Source organism: Larus michahellis, chromosome 2 (assembly GCF_964199755.1).
Source record: "Larus michahellis chromosome 2, bLarMic1.1, whole genome shotgun sequence".
In the NCBI taxonomy this organism is placed as follows: domain Eukaryota; kingdom Metazoa; phylum Chordata; class Aves; order Charadriiformes; family Laridae; genus Larus; species Larus michahellis.
In genome coordinates this window covers 147,180,503-147,199,580 of record NC_133897.1, presented here as the reverse complement: position 1 = coordinate 147,199,580, position 19,078 = coordinate 147,180,503, and the positions used below count along the sequence as shown (strand labels likewise).

At 50.9% G+C, this 19,078-nt stretch overlaps 1 protein-coding gene and 1 long non-coding RNA gene across 6 annotated transcripts; one reads left to right on the top strand and one right to left on the bottom strand.

Moving 5' to 3' along the window:
• Window positions 1-850: 850 nt before the first annotated feature.
• On the bottom strand, window positions 851-12,595 carry LOC141739743 (uncharacterized). 2 transcript variants are annotated; one of them, XR_012585784.1, is made up of 4 exons: window positions 8,385-8,473; window positions 7,661-7,841; window positions 5,856-5,992; window positions 851-2,474 (listed from the first exon to the last, which is right to left on the bottom strand). It is a non-coding gene; the product is annotated as an uncharacterized LOC141739743 (long non-coding RNA). The 2 variants fall into 2 exon arrangements; XR_012585785.1 differs by lacking the exon at window positions 8,385-8,473 and adding an exon at window positions 12,504-12,595 and having other exon boundaries at window positions 852-2,474.
• Window positions 12,596-12,666: 71 nt separating this feature from the next.
• KLF10 (KLF transcription factor 10) lies at window positions 12,667-18,057 on the top strand. Of its 4 annotated transcripts, none has more exons than XM_074577565.1 (4): window positions 12,667-12,802; window positions 14,548-14,787; window positions 14,891-15,776; window positions 16,563-18,057. In XM_074577565.1, exons 1-4 carry the CDS (start codon window positions 12,710-12,712, stop codon window positions 16,820-16,822), a joined length of 1,479 nt encoding a protein of 492 aa, XP_074433666.1. In that variant the 5' UTR covers window positions 12,667-12,709; the 3' UTR covers window positions 16,823-18,057. The 4 variants fall into 4 exon arrangements, with proteins under 4 accessions (XP_074433666.1, XP_074433668.1, XP_074433671.1 ...); XM_074577567.1 differs by having other exon boundaries at window positions 12,717-12,941; XM_074577570.1 differs by lacking the exon at window positions 12,667-12,802 and adding an exon at window positions 13,758-13,955.
• The last annotated feature ends 1,021 nt before the right edge of the window (window positions 18,058-19,078 follow it).

Below are 19,078 nucleotides of genomic sequence, written 5' to 3'. Positions count from 1 at the left end.
TGCTTAAAGCATGGCCAGTCTGAGTAACAGACTCGGAGTTCACTCTGACTAACAGCAAATTCCCCGGAGTCCTGTTTATTTTGGTGTGTTACTCCCAAGGAAAACCCCCTCCTCGGTGGGATTAAAACAGGAACATGTCACCCTACACCAGAAGTCAAACCCAACATGAAAAGAGTGACAACAAGGTCCAAGTCCGGTGTGCGGGTGGGTTTGCTTTCCCCACACGTGGGCTGTCTCCAGCACACCACAGCCCCTCAGCTCACCTCCTCCATCGCTCGGTGTTTTACTTGCAGCAGGGCGGCTGGGGGGGCAGCGGGACGGCGCACCTCCGTCTGCAGCTCCGCCGAGCTTCCAGCAGCGCTTGGCCAGCCACGGGGATGCGGGCAAGGAGCCGGCTCGGGAAGCAGCAGAGAGACAGGCTGCGCTTTCCTCCTCCTGCCCCAAAAACAGCCGGTGCCACATGAGTGCTTCCCGCTCAGCCCTCACGTAAAGGCAGCACACGCGGCCCCCGCAGCCTTTCACCCACTAAACTTTGCTTACGTATTTCACTCCGCGCTTTTATTTCTCTCCCTGCTGCAAACCAATACCTTTGTGTGTGTGAGTGTGTGAGTACTGCATTTGGCAGGGCCATATGGTGTTTTCATGACACACGTTTGAGGCCAGGTAGGTAACTGTACTGCTGAGAGATTTAAGACGAGAAAATCTTTCCAGGACGTTTAAGCCATATAAATAATCATAATCAAAGGCCTTCATAAATCTGTATGTTTAGTTCTGACAAGCTCCTTGCTACTCTACTCAGTACTAAATATAGACAGACTGTGACTTAAGAAAAACAAAACAGCAAATGAGTAAGATAAATGGATATGTTTAGAGAAACAAATGCTTCTTAGAATTCCACTTAAACACATTTTTACTTTATGGCAGCAAGAAAAGAGTACTTAGAAATTATTTTAACAGGGAAAAGGTCTTGCCCCGATGTACTAAAATAAGCAAAGCGTTATGGCTGAGATTTTCAAATCTGCCTAAGGGATTCAAATCCGCAACTAAACCAAACAAACTGAGCATCCAAATCCTTTAAGCAGCCTCGAAAATCCTCCTATCCGCGTGCAAAGAGCTGCGCATATAAAAGTAAACAGAGTTCCAGGAGTAAAAGACTTAACATTTCTTTCACCAAAGTGACTATGCAAGGGATTCCGAGTATATAAATATAGAAAAATGAACTCCAGTGAGCTGCGGTATTTGAAAGAGTGCTCGGTTGGTCTGTCATATGATCTAATCAATACTCATTGTTTATTTAACAAGAGTAAATTTGACCCAAAAGTTTCTAAAGCCTCGAGCTCTCCAACACCCCGTGCCAGCAGGATTATTTACGGGCATTCACACTGAGTTGCCAAATAGCCCTGCAGTAACCAAACAGACCCACACACCATTTGAGTTTGGGCTGGCCATGCCCCGTGCTATTAATAGTCATCCCAAAGAGGGGAGAGGGGTCTGTGCATGGAGGGCCACACACAGCTCCGCTCCTAAAAAGCACGGCGTTGCTGTATCACCTGTTTCCGATCCATACAGTTTCCTTCAGCATGGGTTGCTACGCTGTGTTTCTTTAGTTTAACAGACGCGGTCTTGTTTTTCATATACGTACGTTTTTCATATACGTACGTTAGCCTCTCAGCTTTGCCTTCCACAGGTGTGCTGAGCAGGATGGTACGCCATGGATTTCACTACGACTGCAAGCATTCACAACACCTCTAGCTGCTCTTACATGAAATCTGAGCCTTTAATTCACTGCACGTAGGGAAACGGATCCAAACTGTGACAGACTGAGGATATGTGACAACGCAGCTCACGTAGGGCAGAAAATACTGGGATGGAGGAGAAGGGGCTGTCACACCCGCTTTAGGAGTTTCAAGGACTTCTCCAGGAGCGAGAAGTCCTGTGAACCTGAAGTCCTCTGCCTGACCGAGGAGCAGGCAAAGGTTTTTGGAGAATTGTTATGGACGTTACCTGCTCCAGAGAACTATACATTACAGCTTATACCATACACGGTCTCATGAGGTTGAGCTGGATTTGAGGTTAACATCAAAGCTTCCTGAGGACAAAGGAAGCCAAAAGGCTTCCACCTTCCTCCTTTTGTCCATACTCATGTTCCAGCACTGGTGCCAGCCAGTTCACTGATCATGAACAGGACCCATGAGGATGCCATCCGCCGCCTGCGCGTCCAGGTTTGTGCAGGGGAAGGCTGAGTACACAAGCAGAATCAAAGTGTGGAAAATGTGACCCACCTTATCTGACAAAGCCTTTTGTGGGCACAAGAACCCCCTGACCCTCACTCGCTGCTTTCTCTTCCACCGACACTCACATCGGTGCTGGAAATGTCCTTTTTTGGAAGGGCTCTGAAGACGGTTCCTGGTAAGCGCGTGATCCTGACCGCAGGGCAGGATGGAGCTGTTTTCTGATAGTTAAGGCTGTTCCAGCTGCAAAACAAACACGTTACACACACAAACATTACAACATCAATGTTTCTTTTACAACTGGTTCCATCAAATAAATGAAGATGGTCTTCAGGAGTGCTTCCCGAAATCAGCAACTGGATGCAAGCTTTCTTCTTTCTTTCACACTCCGCCTTTCAGTGCTTGCTCAAAACAGTTCACTGCACTGGCATCAGCAAACAGTAGAATCACACCCTCTTTCTTTCTGCCCAGTATCTGCATTTTCAGTCCCCAAACAAAGGGAGATGAAATAGTATTTTGCAAGAATCACTTTGTCCTGCCGCTACTGCAAACCAGACAGTCACTTTTCAACAGCGCCCGTGAAAAGGCCTCACGGAAATTCATGCTGAAAATGAACGCGTCAGTCAAGCTTCAGCCATTCCTCTTGGTGCAGAAATAGAGCTTACCTGCAAAACCCACCTCAAGTTAACTCAGCAATAGGGAAATACTAGAAAAATGTTGAAAGTGAAAGAAAAAACTTTCACAAACCCAAACATTTCTGGAAGTAGTGAGAAATGAATGTCAGTTCTCTCCTGGGAGAATGGAGCTAGTTATATGCAAGCCTTCTCCTGACTTTTATTATTTTAAAATACAAGCTATGCTTCTGAATCAACTCTGAAAACGGCAGAGATCACAACGGCTTTGACCCCAGTCTTACGGCTACACCCAAAGAGACAGACCCAGGGGCCTGATTCATGGTGGTCAAGTACATTTCTAAAAACCCATCAGAACAGAGCCACCACCCCTCGGCAGAGCAAACCTCCAGGAGATGGTGACAGACAGCTGCCATGCTGCCTACCACATCGAGGGGGAATGGGGGAAAATGGAAGCTCCTGACACAGCACAGAGGCAACCAAGCTCTTCCCCGGGGCAGCTGCTCTGGGAGAGCCTGGTTCCCTACAGGGTGTGAAACTGTCCTCTATGTGCCCCATCTCAATAGCTGCGTTATCCCTTCTCCTCCGCTTCCTTTGTGCCTTGCAAGATCCTCAGACTTCCTCAACGTCTCCTAAATTTGAGTCCATCACAGTATCTCCTCTCTCCCCGCAGTTTTTACCCAAGTGCCCTGGCAGTAAAGGGCAGTCTGTGCTATGTCCGAGTTGCAGCCACCCACACGAACATGCCAAGCAGACAGCAAACAGGCAGACCCGAGCCCGCTCGGAACGTCCCTCCACAAATCTCTCCACTGCCCAGCTGATGGTTCTCGTTAGCCTCGCAAGCACTGATGGTGGGATCCACCTCACCTCACTCCACCTGCTTTGTAGATTCGCCCACCTGTGGCAGCTGCCCAGGCTCCCGTTATCAGCAGGGGAGATGGAGTCAACAGAGCTCAGAGTGCAATTCATCCCACATCAGAGAAAAACTAAACATGACCGAACCCTGTGGTTTATATTTACTAGCACTCCACTGACTATAAAAACAGCTATAAAAACAGACGCTTGTGTTATAAGCACCTAATCTCAGATGAACTCCACCCATAGTGACTCTGGGTACATTTATATTCACTTTGCTATTTGAACCCGAGGACAACCTTGGGCCCAGGGTCAAACAGTGCAAGATGGCTCACTTCCTGGCTGCTCACAACAAGGAGCCTCTGGAGCAGATGATTTGCATCCCTGGAAAAGCTGCGCTTCCCACCTCCCCAAGCCTCCTCGGTCTCCTGTGCCAGCACGCTTGCTAGCTCAGGCCACATTCCACAGCCCTCCATGGCTGTTTTGCAACAGACCCATGCCTACGCATCTACACCCTTCCAGGCATTGACCTCACCCACCATCCCTTCTTGCCCTCACAGAGCGGAGACTTTGGACCAGGGAGACAGCAGTCACAGGTGGGTTCAGATTGATGAGGTCTTCACAAGGCTGCCTGCCAGCCCTTTAACACCGGCACATCACTCCCTGGGTCCTCATCTCAACGGACCAGAGGCTGGCAATCACTGCAGAGTTGTGGGTACCGTAACTAGCTACACGGGCTCAGTCTGCACCGCAGATTCTATCGGTAAAGCATGCCCTGCCTACTATGGACAAGCCAGTGTCCTCTTCTAGAAGAGCCTCCATGAGGTCAGGGTGCCACTTTGCATGTCGTCTCAAACAGGGCCCACACAGTCCATTCTCCTTGTTCCTGTGGCTCCTGCAGAGTGAACACCTGTGGGACCAAGCTGCAGCACGTCTCCAAGGACAAGCTGCGGGACAGAGGGGACTCTCTCCAAAAGTGAGCTGCAAGACCAACAGTGAGCTGTGTATCTCCCATGGCGAGCTGCTGGGCTGAGGCACTTATCCCCATGGGGAGCTGCACAAATGAGGTGCGTGTCCCTCAAATTGAGCTGCAGGAACAAAGCCAGCTGCACAGAGGAGAGCCCAGGGAAGAGTGAGATTCCAGCACCCTGCTGCAACGCAGGTGGTTGGGATGGGCTGCACGTTGCACAATCTGTGCGATCTCCAGCTAAACCACTCCACAGGGATCAGCACAGTCCAGGGGTTTGGCACACCTGATGAAAATCTTTGGGCGAGTTTTTCTGGTCAATGAGAGCAACCCCACTGACAGGGGTTCCCTCCCTGTGGTCTCTGACAAAGCCAACAGCGTCTCTGCGCATTGTGCTTTTGGAGAGTAAATAGGGATCTCCTCCCCGGCCCCTTGCATAGGTCTCACATCATAGCGGAGATACTTGCATTGAGCAGCACCAAAGCTGGCTTTCACATGGGCTCTTGTTTGAAAAACTTAAAGTAGTATTGCTCAATTCTTACATTGCTGCCAAGAGACTACCTGAGCAGCAAAGCTGTGACTCTTATGATGTCTCTTTAAACGAAATGCAAGGCCTTGGGGCCCCAAGTGTGCCCTCTGCCCTTAGTTCCTGTGACATCCTAAGGAAAAAAAAAATTAAATCAATTATTAATAGTGAGTAGATTGCTTAACAGCATGCCAGTGGTGTGTTTTGTACCATGATGCCAAGGGTGTGGCATGTGAGCCAGGCATTTGGCAAGGGACAGCAGCGGGATATGGGAGAGCTCAAGGCCTGCTGACACGTATGGGAGGAGTGTATCGAGTGCAGGGAGCTGAACTGGACGCACCTTAGTCTGTATTTCATGTGGGACATGCTACCTGCATTTTTGCACCTGCATTTTCCTATCCAGGGAGTATTTGCTTGCTTGAATATAAACCAGCAGGCTTGCAGGGGGGGTGGGATCAAGTATTAGCATCAACAAATGAACACTGCAGGAGCTATCAACATCTCTATCTGATCTGTCACGTGGGACTGAAAGTAGCCAATAGTTAAAAAAATATTAAAGGTAAATAGGTTTAAAGAAAAGAAGGACTTTTGTTCACATGACTGCCAACAAAATACCTATAATGGGGGTGTAGAAATGCTGTTACCTGTGTTAGGAGGAAAGGCAAAGCTGTCCCTGCTGACTTCCGTACCATACTGAAACATCACCACTGTCTCATCTCCTTCATACCTCCACGATTTAGCCCATCCAAGGAACTCTTGAAATGCAGCAGCCGTTAAGTCACTGTATAACAAGTAAATGCTGTTTTGGCATGAAAAAGCACAGAAATGTGTTTCTAATGCTTCCATCAGGGATAAAACACTTATGTGATCTCATAGCATGCACAGGTGGCTTTGTTAGCTACACAAGCTCATTCTACAATGCTTAGAGGCTGTCTCCTTCTCATCTTGCTGGCTGACAGTTCAGCTTTTAAGTACATGATTTTGTTAGCAGAAATTCAAATCAATCAGTTAGGTTTTCTACCAAATAGTTGAATAAATCATGACGCTGGGAAAACTCTGAATATAATAAATACACCATTCAAAGTGGTGGAACACACAGACCCGTATGTCATCCTCGCAAGCAGAAAAGGTTCTCAGTTGTGTTTTCTGGTATTTTCCAAGCTCTGTCTGCAAATAAGCAATGCCACTTTGCCATACACTTCCACAGCTCTTCAAAGGAATCCATGTTGTTGGAAAATTTGGGAAATGGCATATCTCCACACCACGCACAGAACCCAACAATGTTGCCCTTTACTGGAGGTATCAACAAAACCACCAGCATTGCACGAGCGAAGAAAAACCACACAAGATACTAAACAAAAATAAACAAACGGTCACACCATGTGAAGTGAAACAGGAAGCATGATCTGCACGGAAAGAATCAACCAATCATTCCAATATTAACTCCTGATTTCCACTATAGAGAATTCCCGGGATTTCTTGGACCAAGACATGCAGCGAGTATGCAACTTGGCTGGTTTGAGATGAGCAGACACCCGTTCTGGCTGCCCTTCCAAAAAGATAGGTGGGAAGCAGGGCTGTAGCCAGCACCACTGTCCTGTCCTGTGGCCTGAGAAGGAACACAGTTCTTGTGACAGCCACAGGACCTGGGGAAAGTTCTGGTCCTGTGGCTGGTCCTGCACTGAAGGAATTGAATAGAAAACCTCTCACAATGTGTAGTGCATACTGAAGCAATCATCTACTCACCTAGGTTCTTCCTGCTCTGAATAAAATAACCGTCTGCCCCATAGTTTTCTGTGAAACATCTAACATCAGAGGCTAAAAATCCCCTGTGGTGTCCTGTCACAAGCGGAAAACGTCTCTTGCTTATTAGCATGTAGAAGCCAAGAGTTTAGGATAAAACGCCTTAAAACGCCTTCTTAATTCCATGTCCTAAAGCCGAGATAAGCCACAGATAACAGAGCTGTATTTCTTAAGAGCAGGGTGAAATTCTGGAGTTTTGCCCGACAGCCTCAGCCCCCGGACTGCTGGACAGGACTGCAGTTACACAGCTGGCCAGTGATTTACCAGCCGTGTTGCCCATTCTATTCCCTAATTTATCTTTCCAATCCCATGACAATTTAGCTTTCCACATCAGAAGAATATGACCTGCAGGCTGAATAAGTGGTTTTCTGGGAAATTTAAACTTAAGATACAGTGTAATAGGCATACATAAATAACCCACAAGCACTTAAAAGTCAAAATCCCTAAACATCTTCCCAAGGAAAAACGCAGACATGTCCGTTTTCCCCTGGGCGGCGTAAAACCACAATCCTGAGCTTCTCTGTAACTGAATGGAAAATACAGATACATGTGAACTGACAGTTATCCTTTAGCTGCTTCCAGTGATTGCCAGAGAAAATCAGTTTTACTGAAAACTGCTCATTTGCCAAAAAGAAGTTTCTCTTACCTGTCCTAGGCTTCATTAGGGGTGTTTGAGTTTTGTTTTTTTTTCCCCTTGCCAGGCTGTCTCCTATGGCAGCAGTGCAAACATCAGTGCTGCTAACAGCCTCTGAAGCCTTCCATTGAACGGCGCTGAGCAGGCACGGCAGGACTGGAACTGTGGTGACTCAGGAACAGCCACAAACGCTCTGGAGAAAAAGGGCCATGAGCAATACTGCGTAAAACGCACGTACGCAGAAACTAGGGTTAGAATCATGTAGGGCTGGGGAGGAACTAAGCGCTGCCAGCCAAACAGGACTTGCTCCGTCTGGCAATCGAGACTGGTAAAGCAAACTAAAATGCACAAACTGAAGTCTTAATGACAAATAAGTTCTGGTTTTCACCTGGTATTCTAATGAGCAAGTGCAGAACCAGGACAAAGCAGGTTCTTCCTAAGGCTGGGATGTGTGAGAAAAACGGAGTATGAAAAGACTTTAGAGGAGGCAAAAAAGGAGACAAGCTGCAGTCTTGCTGATTATATGGTCCACCTCCTCAGATATCTGGTTTATAAATCTCTGCAAGTGCCGTCTGTAGCAGCATTTTTCCAATTATTAATAAACGAACACAAGCAGTAGTAGGCGTGCCAGAGAAAAGAGAACAGCCCCACACTCTACAACCCTCTCCTGCCCCGAATTCGCTGTCTGCTGCCTCTGGCCCTCCTTCCGCCCCCTCCTTATTCTCAGTTTTGCCACCTTCCTTCTGTCCGTCCTTCCTTCCTTCCGTCCGTCCTCTCGTGTTCCCCAGCTGCCACTTTCCTGCCATTTCAGAGCTGTCTCTCCCTGGCCACCCCCTCAGCCTCAGCTGCTTTCAGGCACCCACCGCATCACTCCGCGTATGAAAATGAGCTGTCACATTTTCCAGCCTCTAAAGCAGAGATTATTTTTGGGAGAGGTGGTTCTGACAGCTCTGTCCTGCAGTGCGCAGGCAGCGCACAGGGCAGGCTACGTGAGTGCAGGGGGAGAAGAAGAGGGAGGGTACAGCGGTGCCACACACATGCAGGGCTCCTGGCTGGGTGCCCAGGTCTCAGGGGGAACACAAAGCTCTCGTGGGGTACAGGAGTCAAGGAACTGTTAAGTCTCCCCACTTCTGAGGGCTGCTCTTTCCCAACCCAAGGCCAGCTGCAATGTGGCTACAGGACATGCCACTGAGGTGACAGTCGAGCCTGCCTGTGGGGGACAGGCACAGCGAAGCCCCTCTCCACCCTCTCACCAGCTGCATCCCTGTCACCCACAGGCCACCAGGCAGTCTCTTACAGAGCCCAGGCTCCCTTCCAAGTACCACAATCAGCATCCAGACCTCACCCGAAGATCCGACCTAAAGGGCCTGAAGAGGGAAAGCACAACAGGATTTTGACCCAGCCCCAGCCATTCTGCACACTTCGACTTGGTCAGTGTATAACATGAAACTTGCGGGGCCAGAAGGTCCTGTGGCACCTGGACGGCAGCGGCATTAGACATGCGCTGATGTGGTGGAAACAAACCCCAAGGGTGAGGGCAGACACTAACGTGGGAGGAGGGAGAATGAGCAGGAGGTTTCCTAAGGGACTGGAATAGCAGAGACTGATGACAGGAGCAGCTGCAGAGGGTTGCTCTGGAAATTAAAGTTGAAATGAGCTGGTTAAAGGAAGCAAAGAAAGATGATGGTTGTGGAGGCAGAGCTGGGAGCACCCTGGGGGTGTCGGGCGGGGAGGAACCGATAGGGAGAATCCAGAAACAGACGATGAGGTGGCAGGGAATGAAGGGCCGCAGGTAGCGTGGGGCAGGCTCTGGCAGGCGCACCGCGAATGGCCACAGGGAGAGGCTTTCATGGAGCGAGAGCAGCCCAGATGTCACAGGAAGGGAAGGTGCATTAAGAGGTATTAAAAGCAGGGTGTGCGCGAAGGGCACGTGAGATCAGCAACGGGGAAAGGTGAGCGGTGACGGCTGGTGGCGAGTTACCACTGGAAAGGGTGCTGCGAGGACCCACAGCTACAAAGGCAAAGAGCCAAGAGGTCTTATCGGGAAGCCAGAGCGAGTATGGACAAGGAGGCAAAGCAAGGACAGGAGGAGAGAGAATTAGAGCAGCAAAAGAAGAAAACAGAACGGGCCACTCAAAGCAGGAGCTGTTACGGCAAATCAGCCCTTCGTTATTTTCTCATAGTTATGCCACAGCGGAGTCCAGAAGCACCTGTCTGGGCCACATCCTACTCCACGTTGCATGAACTGAGAGAGATACGGCCAAAACTCCCAAGTTTTTAAAACTGCCTCGCGCGGTGTCCCCTGAAAGCTACCCATATGACAAATCGCAGAGGCACATGATCCACCTCAAAAGCCACTATACTCGTTTCTTCATCTTTCCATTTTATTTGAAAATATTTGAAAATAAATTTGAAAATATTTGAAAATAATTGAAAATGATTTCTCCAAAGACTAGTTTACTTCTTCTAGAAAATTACTGCAGAATCACCATAACTTCCACAAGTAGAGCATCACATACCTCCAACATCTTGCCATAGCAAGTAAACTAAAAATAGTAATGCTATTTCATGTTACAGACCTTCAGTTCATGTTGGCAACTGGATTTTTTTAACACTAAAGTTATCACTATATCAATAAAAATCTTGTATATATGCATTACGTATGTTTAAGAGTGAAAGAAGTGACAAAGATCTACCTAATTTTCTGCTGAGGTGCAGGTAGAAGCTGTTAGTTTTGGGAGGTTATTTATCACAGAGGTTTAAACCAAAAAGCTGGTGAAAATTTTACAGATTTGGTTTTAGGGGCAATAATATGCTTCGAAAAATATTTCAAAATATTTTAAATAAACACAATTACAATCACAAAAAACCATAACAGAAGACACAGAATTTCACCAGGAACTATGGTGTATTAGTTCCACAGCCTTTATTTCAGCTGGAGCGGATGCAGACAGATGCACTTACGAGCCTGTAAGTCTTTTCCCAGCTGTGCCTCGCATGACAGTAGCACCTTTTGGCAAAGGAGAGCATGTTCCGGGAGTCAAGCAGCCATTTCATCAACATTTTTTCCTGTTGATTTCAGTGGGGAACACACAGTAAACACACTTTCTCCTGTTAAGAAACCTTGAGACGTGGGATCCAGGGGAGTAATTTGTAAACAACTGCTTGTTACTACTAGTGAAAAGCATTTGGATCATCCTGAAGTGAATTCTCTTTTGGGAACTCCCTCTAGATATGGCATTCAAACCAATCAGTTTCCCTGCAGGCACAGCAAGGATCTTATAAAATCTGGCCAAAAGGCGAGCAGATACTCAGGTTACACAACAGAAACAGAAGATGGGAGATGCAGATTTCCCTCTGTCAAGCAGCACGTTTTCCCAGACGTGACAACTGTGGAAGCTGTAGGAGTAAGGAGAGGGGGATCTCACTGGCAGCCTGGTGCAGGGGGGCACAACAGGAAAGCGCATCCCACTAGATGCATATGGGTTATCAGCGTGAAGCCGGATAACAGAAATTGCCTCAGTGGAAATACTGGAATTAAAGCAATACCAAAAAAAAGTGTCTTCCTGAGAACAAAATAACCACTCTTCTGTCAATACACAAGTCTTTGAACTAATTAAGAATTGGTTTAAATTATATTTTACTCTGTGCTTGTGTTTTGCAACTGTTATAGCCTCATTCTTCCTTCAGGCTGAAGAAACTGTTCACTGGCTACTCTTGCAGTGTTGTTTTTTTTTTTTTTCACTTGCACACATAATTAAACATTCTGGGAGGTTTCCAGGCAAGTTACAGGAGGACATAACCTGCTGGCAGACCCCTTCTGTCAATTGGGATCGGCTGTCAAGGGGAAGAAAAATTAAGCAGAATGAGAGAATACTGGACTACGACACCACTGAAAAGGGGAAAGGTGGGAAGCCGTATCATAGAAGAAGAAAAAAAAAATAAATAGAAAAGTGCTCTGAGTGAACGAGGCTGGACTGCCTGGGAGGAGAAGAGATCTCTGAAGTGAAGCTGAATAAATAGGAGGAATGGAACTGAACCGTAAGGAAGCACGAGCAGCGTTTCTAGAGCAGAATGGCACCCTGGCACAAGCGGCACCCACAGCCGTAGCCCGGCCCAGGGTCCCGCTTCCCGGCTGCTGACACACGCAGCCCCTTTCTCTGCCTTTACCAAAACTTTCTGACAGTAAAAAGAATCCGCCTCAAACTCTGCACCAAGCAGAATATATCAAACCGCTTCTGGAGCGCCGCAGCCTGCAGTGTAACGTAATTAGCTGTGACCCGGCTAATTGGCAGCTGTTACCCAAGCCAGCTGAACGGCAGCTGCCGGGAAGCGGGGCGAGAGAGCCCGGGGGTGGTCTGCAGGTTTAGAGCTGGGCCCCGCCGAGCCGCGACACCCCCCGAGACTGCGGAGCCAGGGTGCCGGCAGGGGGCTGGGGTTCCCCTGACAGCTCCCGGCCGCCGCACAGGGCTCCGGTTCGACGCAGGCAGTGCTCGGGAGCGGGAGGGGGGCCCTGTCTGCCCTTCGCGTCGCGGCCGCGGCCTGCAAACGAGGGGCGACCCCGACGCGTGGCACCAACACACCCACCCCACCCCGCCTCCGCGCAGGGGCGGCTGCCTGGGCCTCCTCCCTGCCTGGGCCCGGGGGCTCCCAGCCGCGGTATTTCCTTGTTGGGGGGGGGGGGAGGCCCAGCGAAGCCTGCGGAGGCCGGAGCTGCCGGGCCACCGCTCCCCTCCACCCCGCCCGCGGCCCCGCTTCACCTCATGCCGGCGGGGAGCGGGAGGATGGGAGGCGGCAGAGCGGGGGCGGGGGGGGCCGGAGCTGGGCCCTGACTCATCCGGCGGCGGGGACTCACCGCGGGGCCGCGCACACGCCGCGCCGACACACAGGCCACGCCGCGGGGCAGCCGCCGATCACGCGCGGGCAGCCGGGCGCCCATTGGCCGCCGCCTCACACACCTTTGCCGGCGATTGGTCAGAGAGAGGCCGGCAGCCCCGCCCCCAGCCCCCGCCGCCCCGCCCCGCCCCCCCGCGCGCGGGGCCGGGGGGAGCCAACACCTGAATGGGGAGCGGCGAACAAAAAGAGGGAAATAGGGGCGGCGGGCGGAGAGCGGCGGCGGCGCCTGCCCCGGTCAGCATCGGTTCCCCGGCAACGGTGAGCGGCCCACCGGCCCCGGGGAGAGCGGGGCGTGCGTGTGGGGCGGCGGGGAGGGAGCCCCCAGGGACGGCAGCATCATGAGGGAGCGAGTCGCCGTCCCGGCGGGAAAGGGGGGCTGAGGCGGCGGCTGGAGAGGGTGAGCAGTGGCGGCGGGGGGACCGGGGGAAGTCTGAGGGGAAGGAGCGGGGGGAGCCCCTGCGGGGAGGGAGGGAGAGCCTGCGGGGCAGGCGGGCGAGGGGACCCCGCGGGTGGGAGAGGAGGTGCCGGGAACCCGTGTGCCGGCATGCCCGGGCGCGCCCTCAGGCTCGGCGGCCACATGTGCCAGGCGGTGGCGGTAGGAGGGAAGCGCGGCGGGGGGGCGATGGTGGGGAATCCCGGCGCGGCGGGGAAGAACCAGGCGCAGCCCGCCATCGCAGCCCCGCTCTCGGCGGGGACGCCGCTCGTCTTCACTACTCTTTCGTTCCCCCGCGGCGGGAAGGCGCCGGGTGTGGCGGCGCTGACCCTCGCCCGGCTCCCGCCCCGCTGTGAGGCGCGGCGGCCCCAGCCCCGCCCGCGGCTGTGGCGGCGGCGTTTGCGTCGGTGTCGGGCCGCCTTCCTCTGAGGGAGGAGGGGTGGAGGATCCGCGCGGGGGAAAGTGGGTGAGAGGTCGGCGCGCCGCCGAGCAGGCGCTGATCACGCTTTGTTCACATGCTCCCCTCCCCCGGGGCCGCGCCTCGATCGGCGCCGGCCAATAGGAGCCGGCGCGGCGCGGGGGAGCCAATCGGGGGAAGGCGGGGGCGGCGCGCGCGGGGGCGTGCGGGCGGCGGGGTGCTCTGAGGTGAGGGTGGCGCGCGCCCAACGGCCGCGCCCGCCCCCGTCCCCTCAGGCCGGGGCTGTGGGTGGCAGCGGGGGGGCCGCTCTCCCGCCCCCGCCGCCCGCCTCTCCTTAAAAAGATGCGCCTCACCCGTGACTGGAGACGCGGCTTCCAGAAAGGAGGCTTTTCTAGCCACACCATCGGGGCGGGGAGGGCAGGAGCGGGGGGGGATGGGTGGGGGGAATTAGTCGGCAGCGGCGGGCCGTATCCCTCAGAAATGGAAAGCTGTGTTGGGGATGGCGGGGGAACATACGGCGTAGGAGGCTTTCTGCGTGGGTCGGCTCTGTGTGGTGATCGGTCAGATAGTGAATATACATATATATGTTTCAGTTCTCCAAGTCGCTGATTTTTCTCGCATGTATCTTTGTGTGAGAGAGACCTTTTGAAGAGTTCTCTGGAACGTTTTTGGTAGCTAATGTCTTTAGAATAAAACGTGCGTTAGTCCCAATACGCTCCTTTCATCTATCAAAATAAGCACAATACGGAGGGCTGTGTTTAAAGCAAAAGTGGAAGGAGGGTGGGAAGGGGGAGGAGGCTTTGTTTTCTTTTTTTTTTTTTGGGTGATGATTTTTGTTACGCTTTCAGACACAACACTTGCAGCATGGAATAACTTAAACTGTTGCTTAAGATTTGTGGGGAGTTCTTTTGTCTCAAGAAAATATATAAACTTTATCAGATGGCCAGATTTCTCCACTAACAATGTCATAAAAATATTATATTAATAAGACAGGTCAGGAAAATACAGGCATACTCCTCCATGTGACCAAGTGTATTTATCTTGCACAGGTTGCTTTGTTTGGTTTTTGTGATGCCACTCTATAACTAGCTGCAAAATATTCAAACCTGGCGTCAGTTTTAAAGTTTCCTTTTTTTCCTCTCACCAAAACAGGAGGAGGAAATGGAGATGATGACTGAGAAACAGAGAGATACTAGGTATTTCTGGAACCATACTCCTGAAAAAAGCGATTATGAGGCTGTAGAAGCCCTTATTTCTATGAGTTGCAATTGGAAATCAGACTTCAAAAAACATGCAGAAATGAGACCTATAACTCCAGCATCTGATATGTCAGAAGAGAGTGACGAGACTTTGCTTCCTGGAGCAGCGGACTTTAATGCGATACCAGCATTTGTAAGTTTTTGAATTTGTACGTGCGTGTGCCTGTTTTTAACAATCGGTGTGGTGGTGTGTTGGTAACGTGCCCCTCCCTTACTGTGTTTCTCTCCCCACACAGTGCCTGACCCCCCCCTACAGCCCTTCTGACCCTGAGATGTCGCAGGTGGTCCATCCCGGGACACAAGCACCTGCTGCAGCGCCTGGCAAGTGGCTGGCTGAGGCTGCCAAGCCTCTGGCCACCCCTCGGAGAGAGGTGGAGAGGCCTCCAGCAGCCGGCCCTCTGAAAGCTCAGGCAACCAGTGTTATCCGCCACACGGCTGATGCCCAGCTTTGTAATCACAAAACCTGCCCGGTGAGAACAGCCAGCGTGCTGAAATACCAGGACAGTATTTCGAGGGAAACAACCAGTAAACAAAACGCCGAAGCAGAGTATGTGGCGTGTTCTGCCATGGCACCGAGAAGAGCCAGTGATGAGAGTGGTGAACTGCCGGTGGCAGAAGGAAAAGCCGCAGAACCAGCTGGCAGCCTGGTGCCCTTGACAAAGCCCTTGGTCGGCAGGCATCAGCCTGTCCCTGGGTCGGTGGGGGTGGCACCGTCGTGCCCTACCCAAGGCAGTGGAGCCCCCCCTGTGCCAGTGATTTGCCAGATGGTCCCACTGCCCACAAACAGCAACGTTGTGACAGCCGTAGTGCCCAACACCACGCCAAGCCAGCAGCCAGCTCTCTGTCAGCCCATGGTCTTTATGGGCACCCAGGTTCCCAAAGGCGCTGTGATGTTCGTTGTGCCCCAGCCGGTTGTGCAGAGCACGAAGGCTCCCATTATTAGTCCAAATGGCACGAGACTCTCTCCCATTGCCCCTGCTCCCGGCTTCGTACCTTCTGCGTCAAAAAACACTCCTCCGGTTGATTCCTCAAGAATAAGAAGTCACATCTGCAGCTACCCAGGATGTGGGAAAACGTATTTCAAGAGCTCCCATTTAAAGGCTCATGTCAGAACACACACAGGTTGGTCACTGTTCTTGGATGTTGGCAATCAATGTAGAAAGTTGCGGCTGTGTATACAACGTGTTAAGGTTTTAGCTATTACCGGATTTGTTCATGGAACAAATTGTGGGGCAGCAGTGAAATACTTCTTTTGCTAGTGTGTGTTACAATGTTGCCTGATCTCTGACAGGAAATCTCCCGGAGGGGAAGTTGACTCAGCAGTTTGTTTGTGCTGGACTTGCTTCATGTCAGAAGGCGTTCAGTAACGCTTCTTACGAGTGGGGAGGCAGGGCCTCGCCCAATGTGCAGTATGCTTGGGCTTCTCCATGGGAATGCCTTTTATGAAAGAACATAGCTATCCACTCCAAACTATTCCTGCCTTGGTTATTTTAGAGTAACTTCTCCAGAGCTCTGTTGCATAAAGCCTTATTGCAGGTTGCCTTTCAGGGCTAGTTTTGGGCATGCTAAATTGTCATAATCTGCCGTTCATGTGGAGCAGAGAGTTAAATTCAGCTGTCTTGAGATGTAAAAAGTGTCTCAAACTATTTGGTTCCAGAGAGTTGTTAACCCTGTGTACTACTTAGCCATTGTGATAGTGAGTCTGCATGTTTAAATATTGATACATAAACATTTTTTCACATTTTGTGTTTATAAAAATAATTAGTATTTATGTAGTTTTTGGCTTGACTGTCATAATAGAAACTTCTTTAAAAAGAAGTCAAAATCCTGCCAGTCAAGGCAGTAGTGTTTGTTGCTCGGTCAGTACTCACGGGGGTTTTTTTGTCCTTTTTTTTTTTTCCCTTTTAGGAGAAAAGCCATTTAGTTGTAGTTGGAAAGGCTGTGAGAGGAGGTTTGCACGGTCTGATGAACTGTCTCGCCATCGCAGAACGCACACTGGGGAGAAGAAGTTTGCCTGCCCGATGTGCGAGCGGCGGTTCATGAGGAGTGACCACTTAACGAAGCACGCGCGCCGCCACTTATCGGCTAAGAAGTTACCAAACTGGCAAATGGAAGTGAGCAAGTTAAACGATATTACCGTGCCACCAACGTCTACAACCACGCAGTGAGAGGACTTAACTCTGAAGATGGTGGAATTAACTGTTGCTGCTGGGATATGCCAGCTAAAAAAGGCTTTTGCTCCTGGCCTGTGGTTCTCCCGCTGGCGGTGCAGCAGAGGGGCAAAGGCAGCCTGTGCTCCGTCACAATAGATGTTGCTGGGAGAACCAGTGGCTGACTGGAATAGCGGGTGTCTTTTGCACTGGTAAGGAGAGAGAAAGGGAAGGTTCTAGAGCAGAGCAGCATGCATTGTGGAAGTTTTGAATTTTGCAAATTACTCATATATACTCCAGATCAGTCACGCATAAGTGTTGCTGAAGGTTTGCTGCTGATGCTGGAGACCAACTCCGATTGTAACTTCAGTTGTCAGCCTTCAGTACAGCACAGACTAGGAAGATGGCAATGTATGGGCGCAGGCTTGGAAACCCAGAAGGCACCTGCATAAGATAATCTAAGTCGGTTTTCCTACTTCTGCCACCTTTTGTTGGTAGGAATCTTTTCTTCCCGTCCATTCTCCAGCCCTGTCATAGGCAATGGTTTGGTGCCAGACTCCTGGAGATTCTAGAGCCGTTCCCCTGCACGGGGTGTTGAACACACCCGGCCTTATGAGCTGTCTGGGGGGGTGCGGAGGGAGCGCTCGGGGCGCTGTGGGGGCAGCTGGAGGGTAGGAACATTTGTGAATCCTCATTAGCTTTTGTAATATTTTCCCAGCTGCTTTGGCAAGCCTTGTGATTATTACAGCTGCATGTACCTGGGCATCGTACGGTGCTTCTGCTTTTGTGTTGCTTGGGGTTCCCTTTATACCTTCTGACGGATCTGTACCACTGCGTTTTCCATAAACGCAGCGCACTTTGAAGAGAAACGTGGCAACTGTAAGCTGCTTGAGTTGATAAGGAAGAAAACCAAGAATTTTAGGCTTCTTGATCATGTTATTCGTTGAAAGATGGTTTATACTAAAAATGAAATGGATATATTATGTATTGTTTTAAATTAGAAAGTTGTGATTCGAGAAGTAAAATGAGGCAGTAAAGACACCGGCCTAGAACTTAAACTGTAGCTTTTGTGACAAACAATGCATCGACTTTCACTATTTCTATTTTATCATATAATGTTAGAGGACACATATCAGAAAGTGAACAGTTTGAAAATAGTGTATTAGATACGCTTTTTGTGACTACTTTAAAGATTTGCACATTTCTTATGTTGTACTTTATACTTTGTTTACAATAAAACCGATTTTCTTTAATATAGGCATCTTTTTTTTTCCTTCTTTTTTTTTAATTCATAGCAGAACTTACCCCTTGCAAGGAAAAAAAAACCTCAAGACATACGACAGTGTCTGTCACTGTGTGTCTCTGCGGGGGCCAGTGGGGACTCCGCACTGGCATGGAGTTGGGCGCTGGCTGTCGCTGTTCTCTGGAGCAGGGGTTGGCCGTCTCCCTGGGGAGGAGGGCAGAGAGCCGGGGTCTCGCCTCCTCCAGGCAATGGGTGGGCAGTGCTGTTCTCTGCCTTCTGTTGCCACCGTCTCGCAGGGGATGGCCATTTGTGGCCGCTTGGTGCTGTTGATGGGGGCTCTTCTGCCTCCCGCTCTGCCCCGCTGCCCGCAGGGATCCCCGAGTTTCACGTGGCGGGGCTGCTGACTTGCTGCCCGGCCCCGTGGGGTGTTTGGGGACGGGCCACTCCTTACCTTATCCTGTGTGACGCAGGGCATCATGTAGGGAAACCGTGAGTCATCGCCCTTTCCTCCTGCTCCAGGAGGGAACACGCCACCGTCACAGCCCAATGCAAAATGGAGGCTTCCCCTGGAGCCGGAGTCCCGCTCCACCATCTTGCTTCCAGGTATTTTATATTTCATGGGTGTAAGATAAAATACTGTAACAGCTCCGGGTGTGAAACCCTCCCACGTCTGCAACTAGCCATTGGGCTAGGAAGCCGGGTCCTCTCGCCAGCTCTACCTGGCGCAGTCAACCTTGAATCCTGCCCCACGTAAGAGGGGGCATATAGAAAGTGCCACCCCTGTGGTTCCCGGCTGGGCTGTGGCTCTGCTGGGCAGCGTGTCCCGTGAGCTTCCAACCCCCTCCAGCTCTGTGGGGAGCTGAGCTTCAACCTGACTCCCCAGGCGAGTGTCTCATCCTGCCACGCGATAAAGGGGGAACAAAGGGAGTTTCTGGGCTGTGGCCATCTCCGCTGCCTGTGTTTTCCGAAGAGAATCAGCTGCTGGTGGTTTTTTGTGTGGGATCCAGCTCTGGAGGTGTGTGTGCGGATGT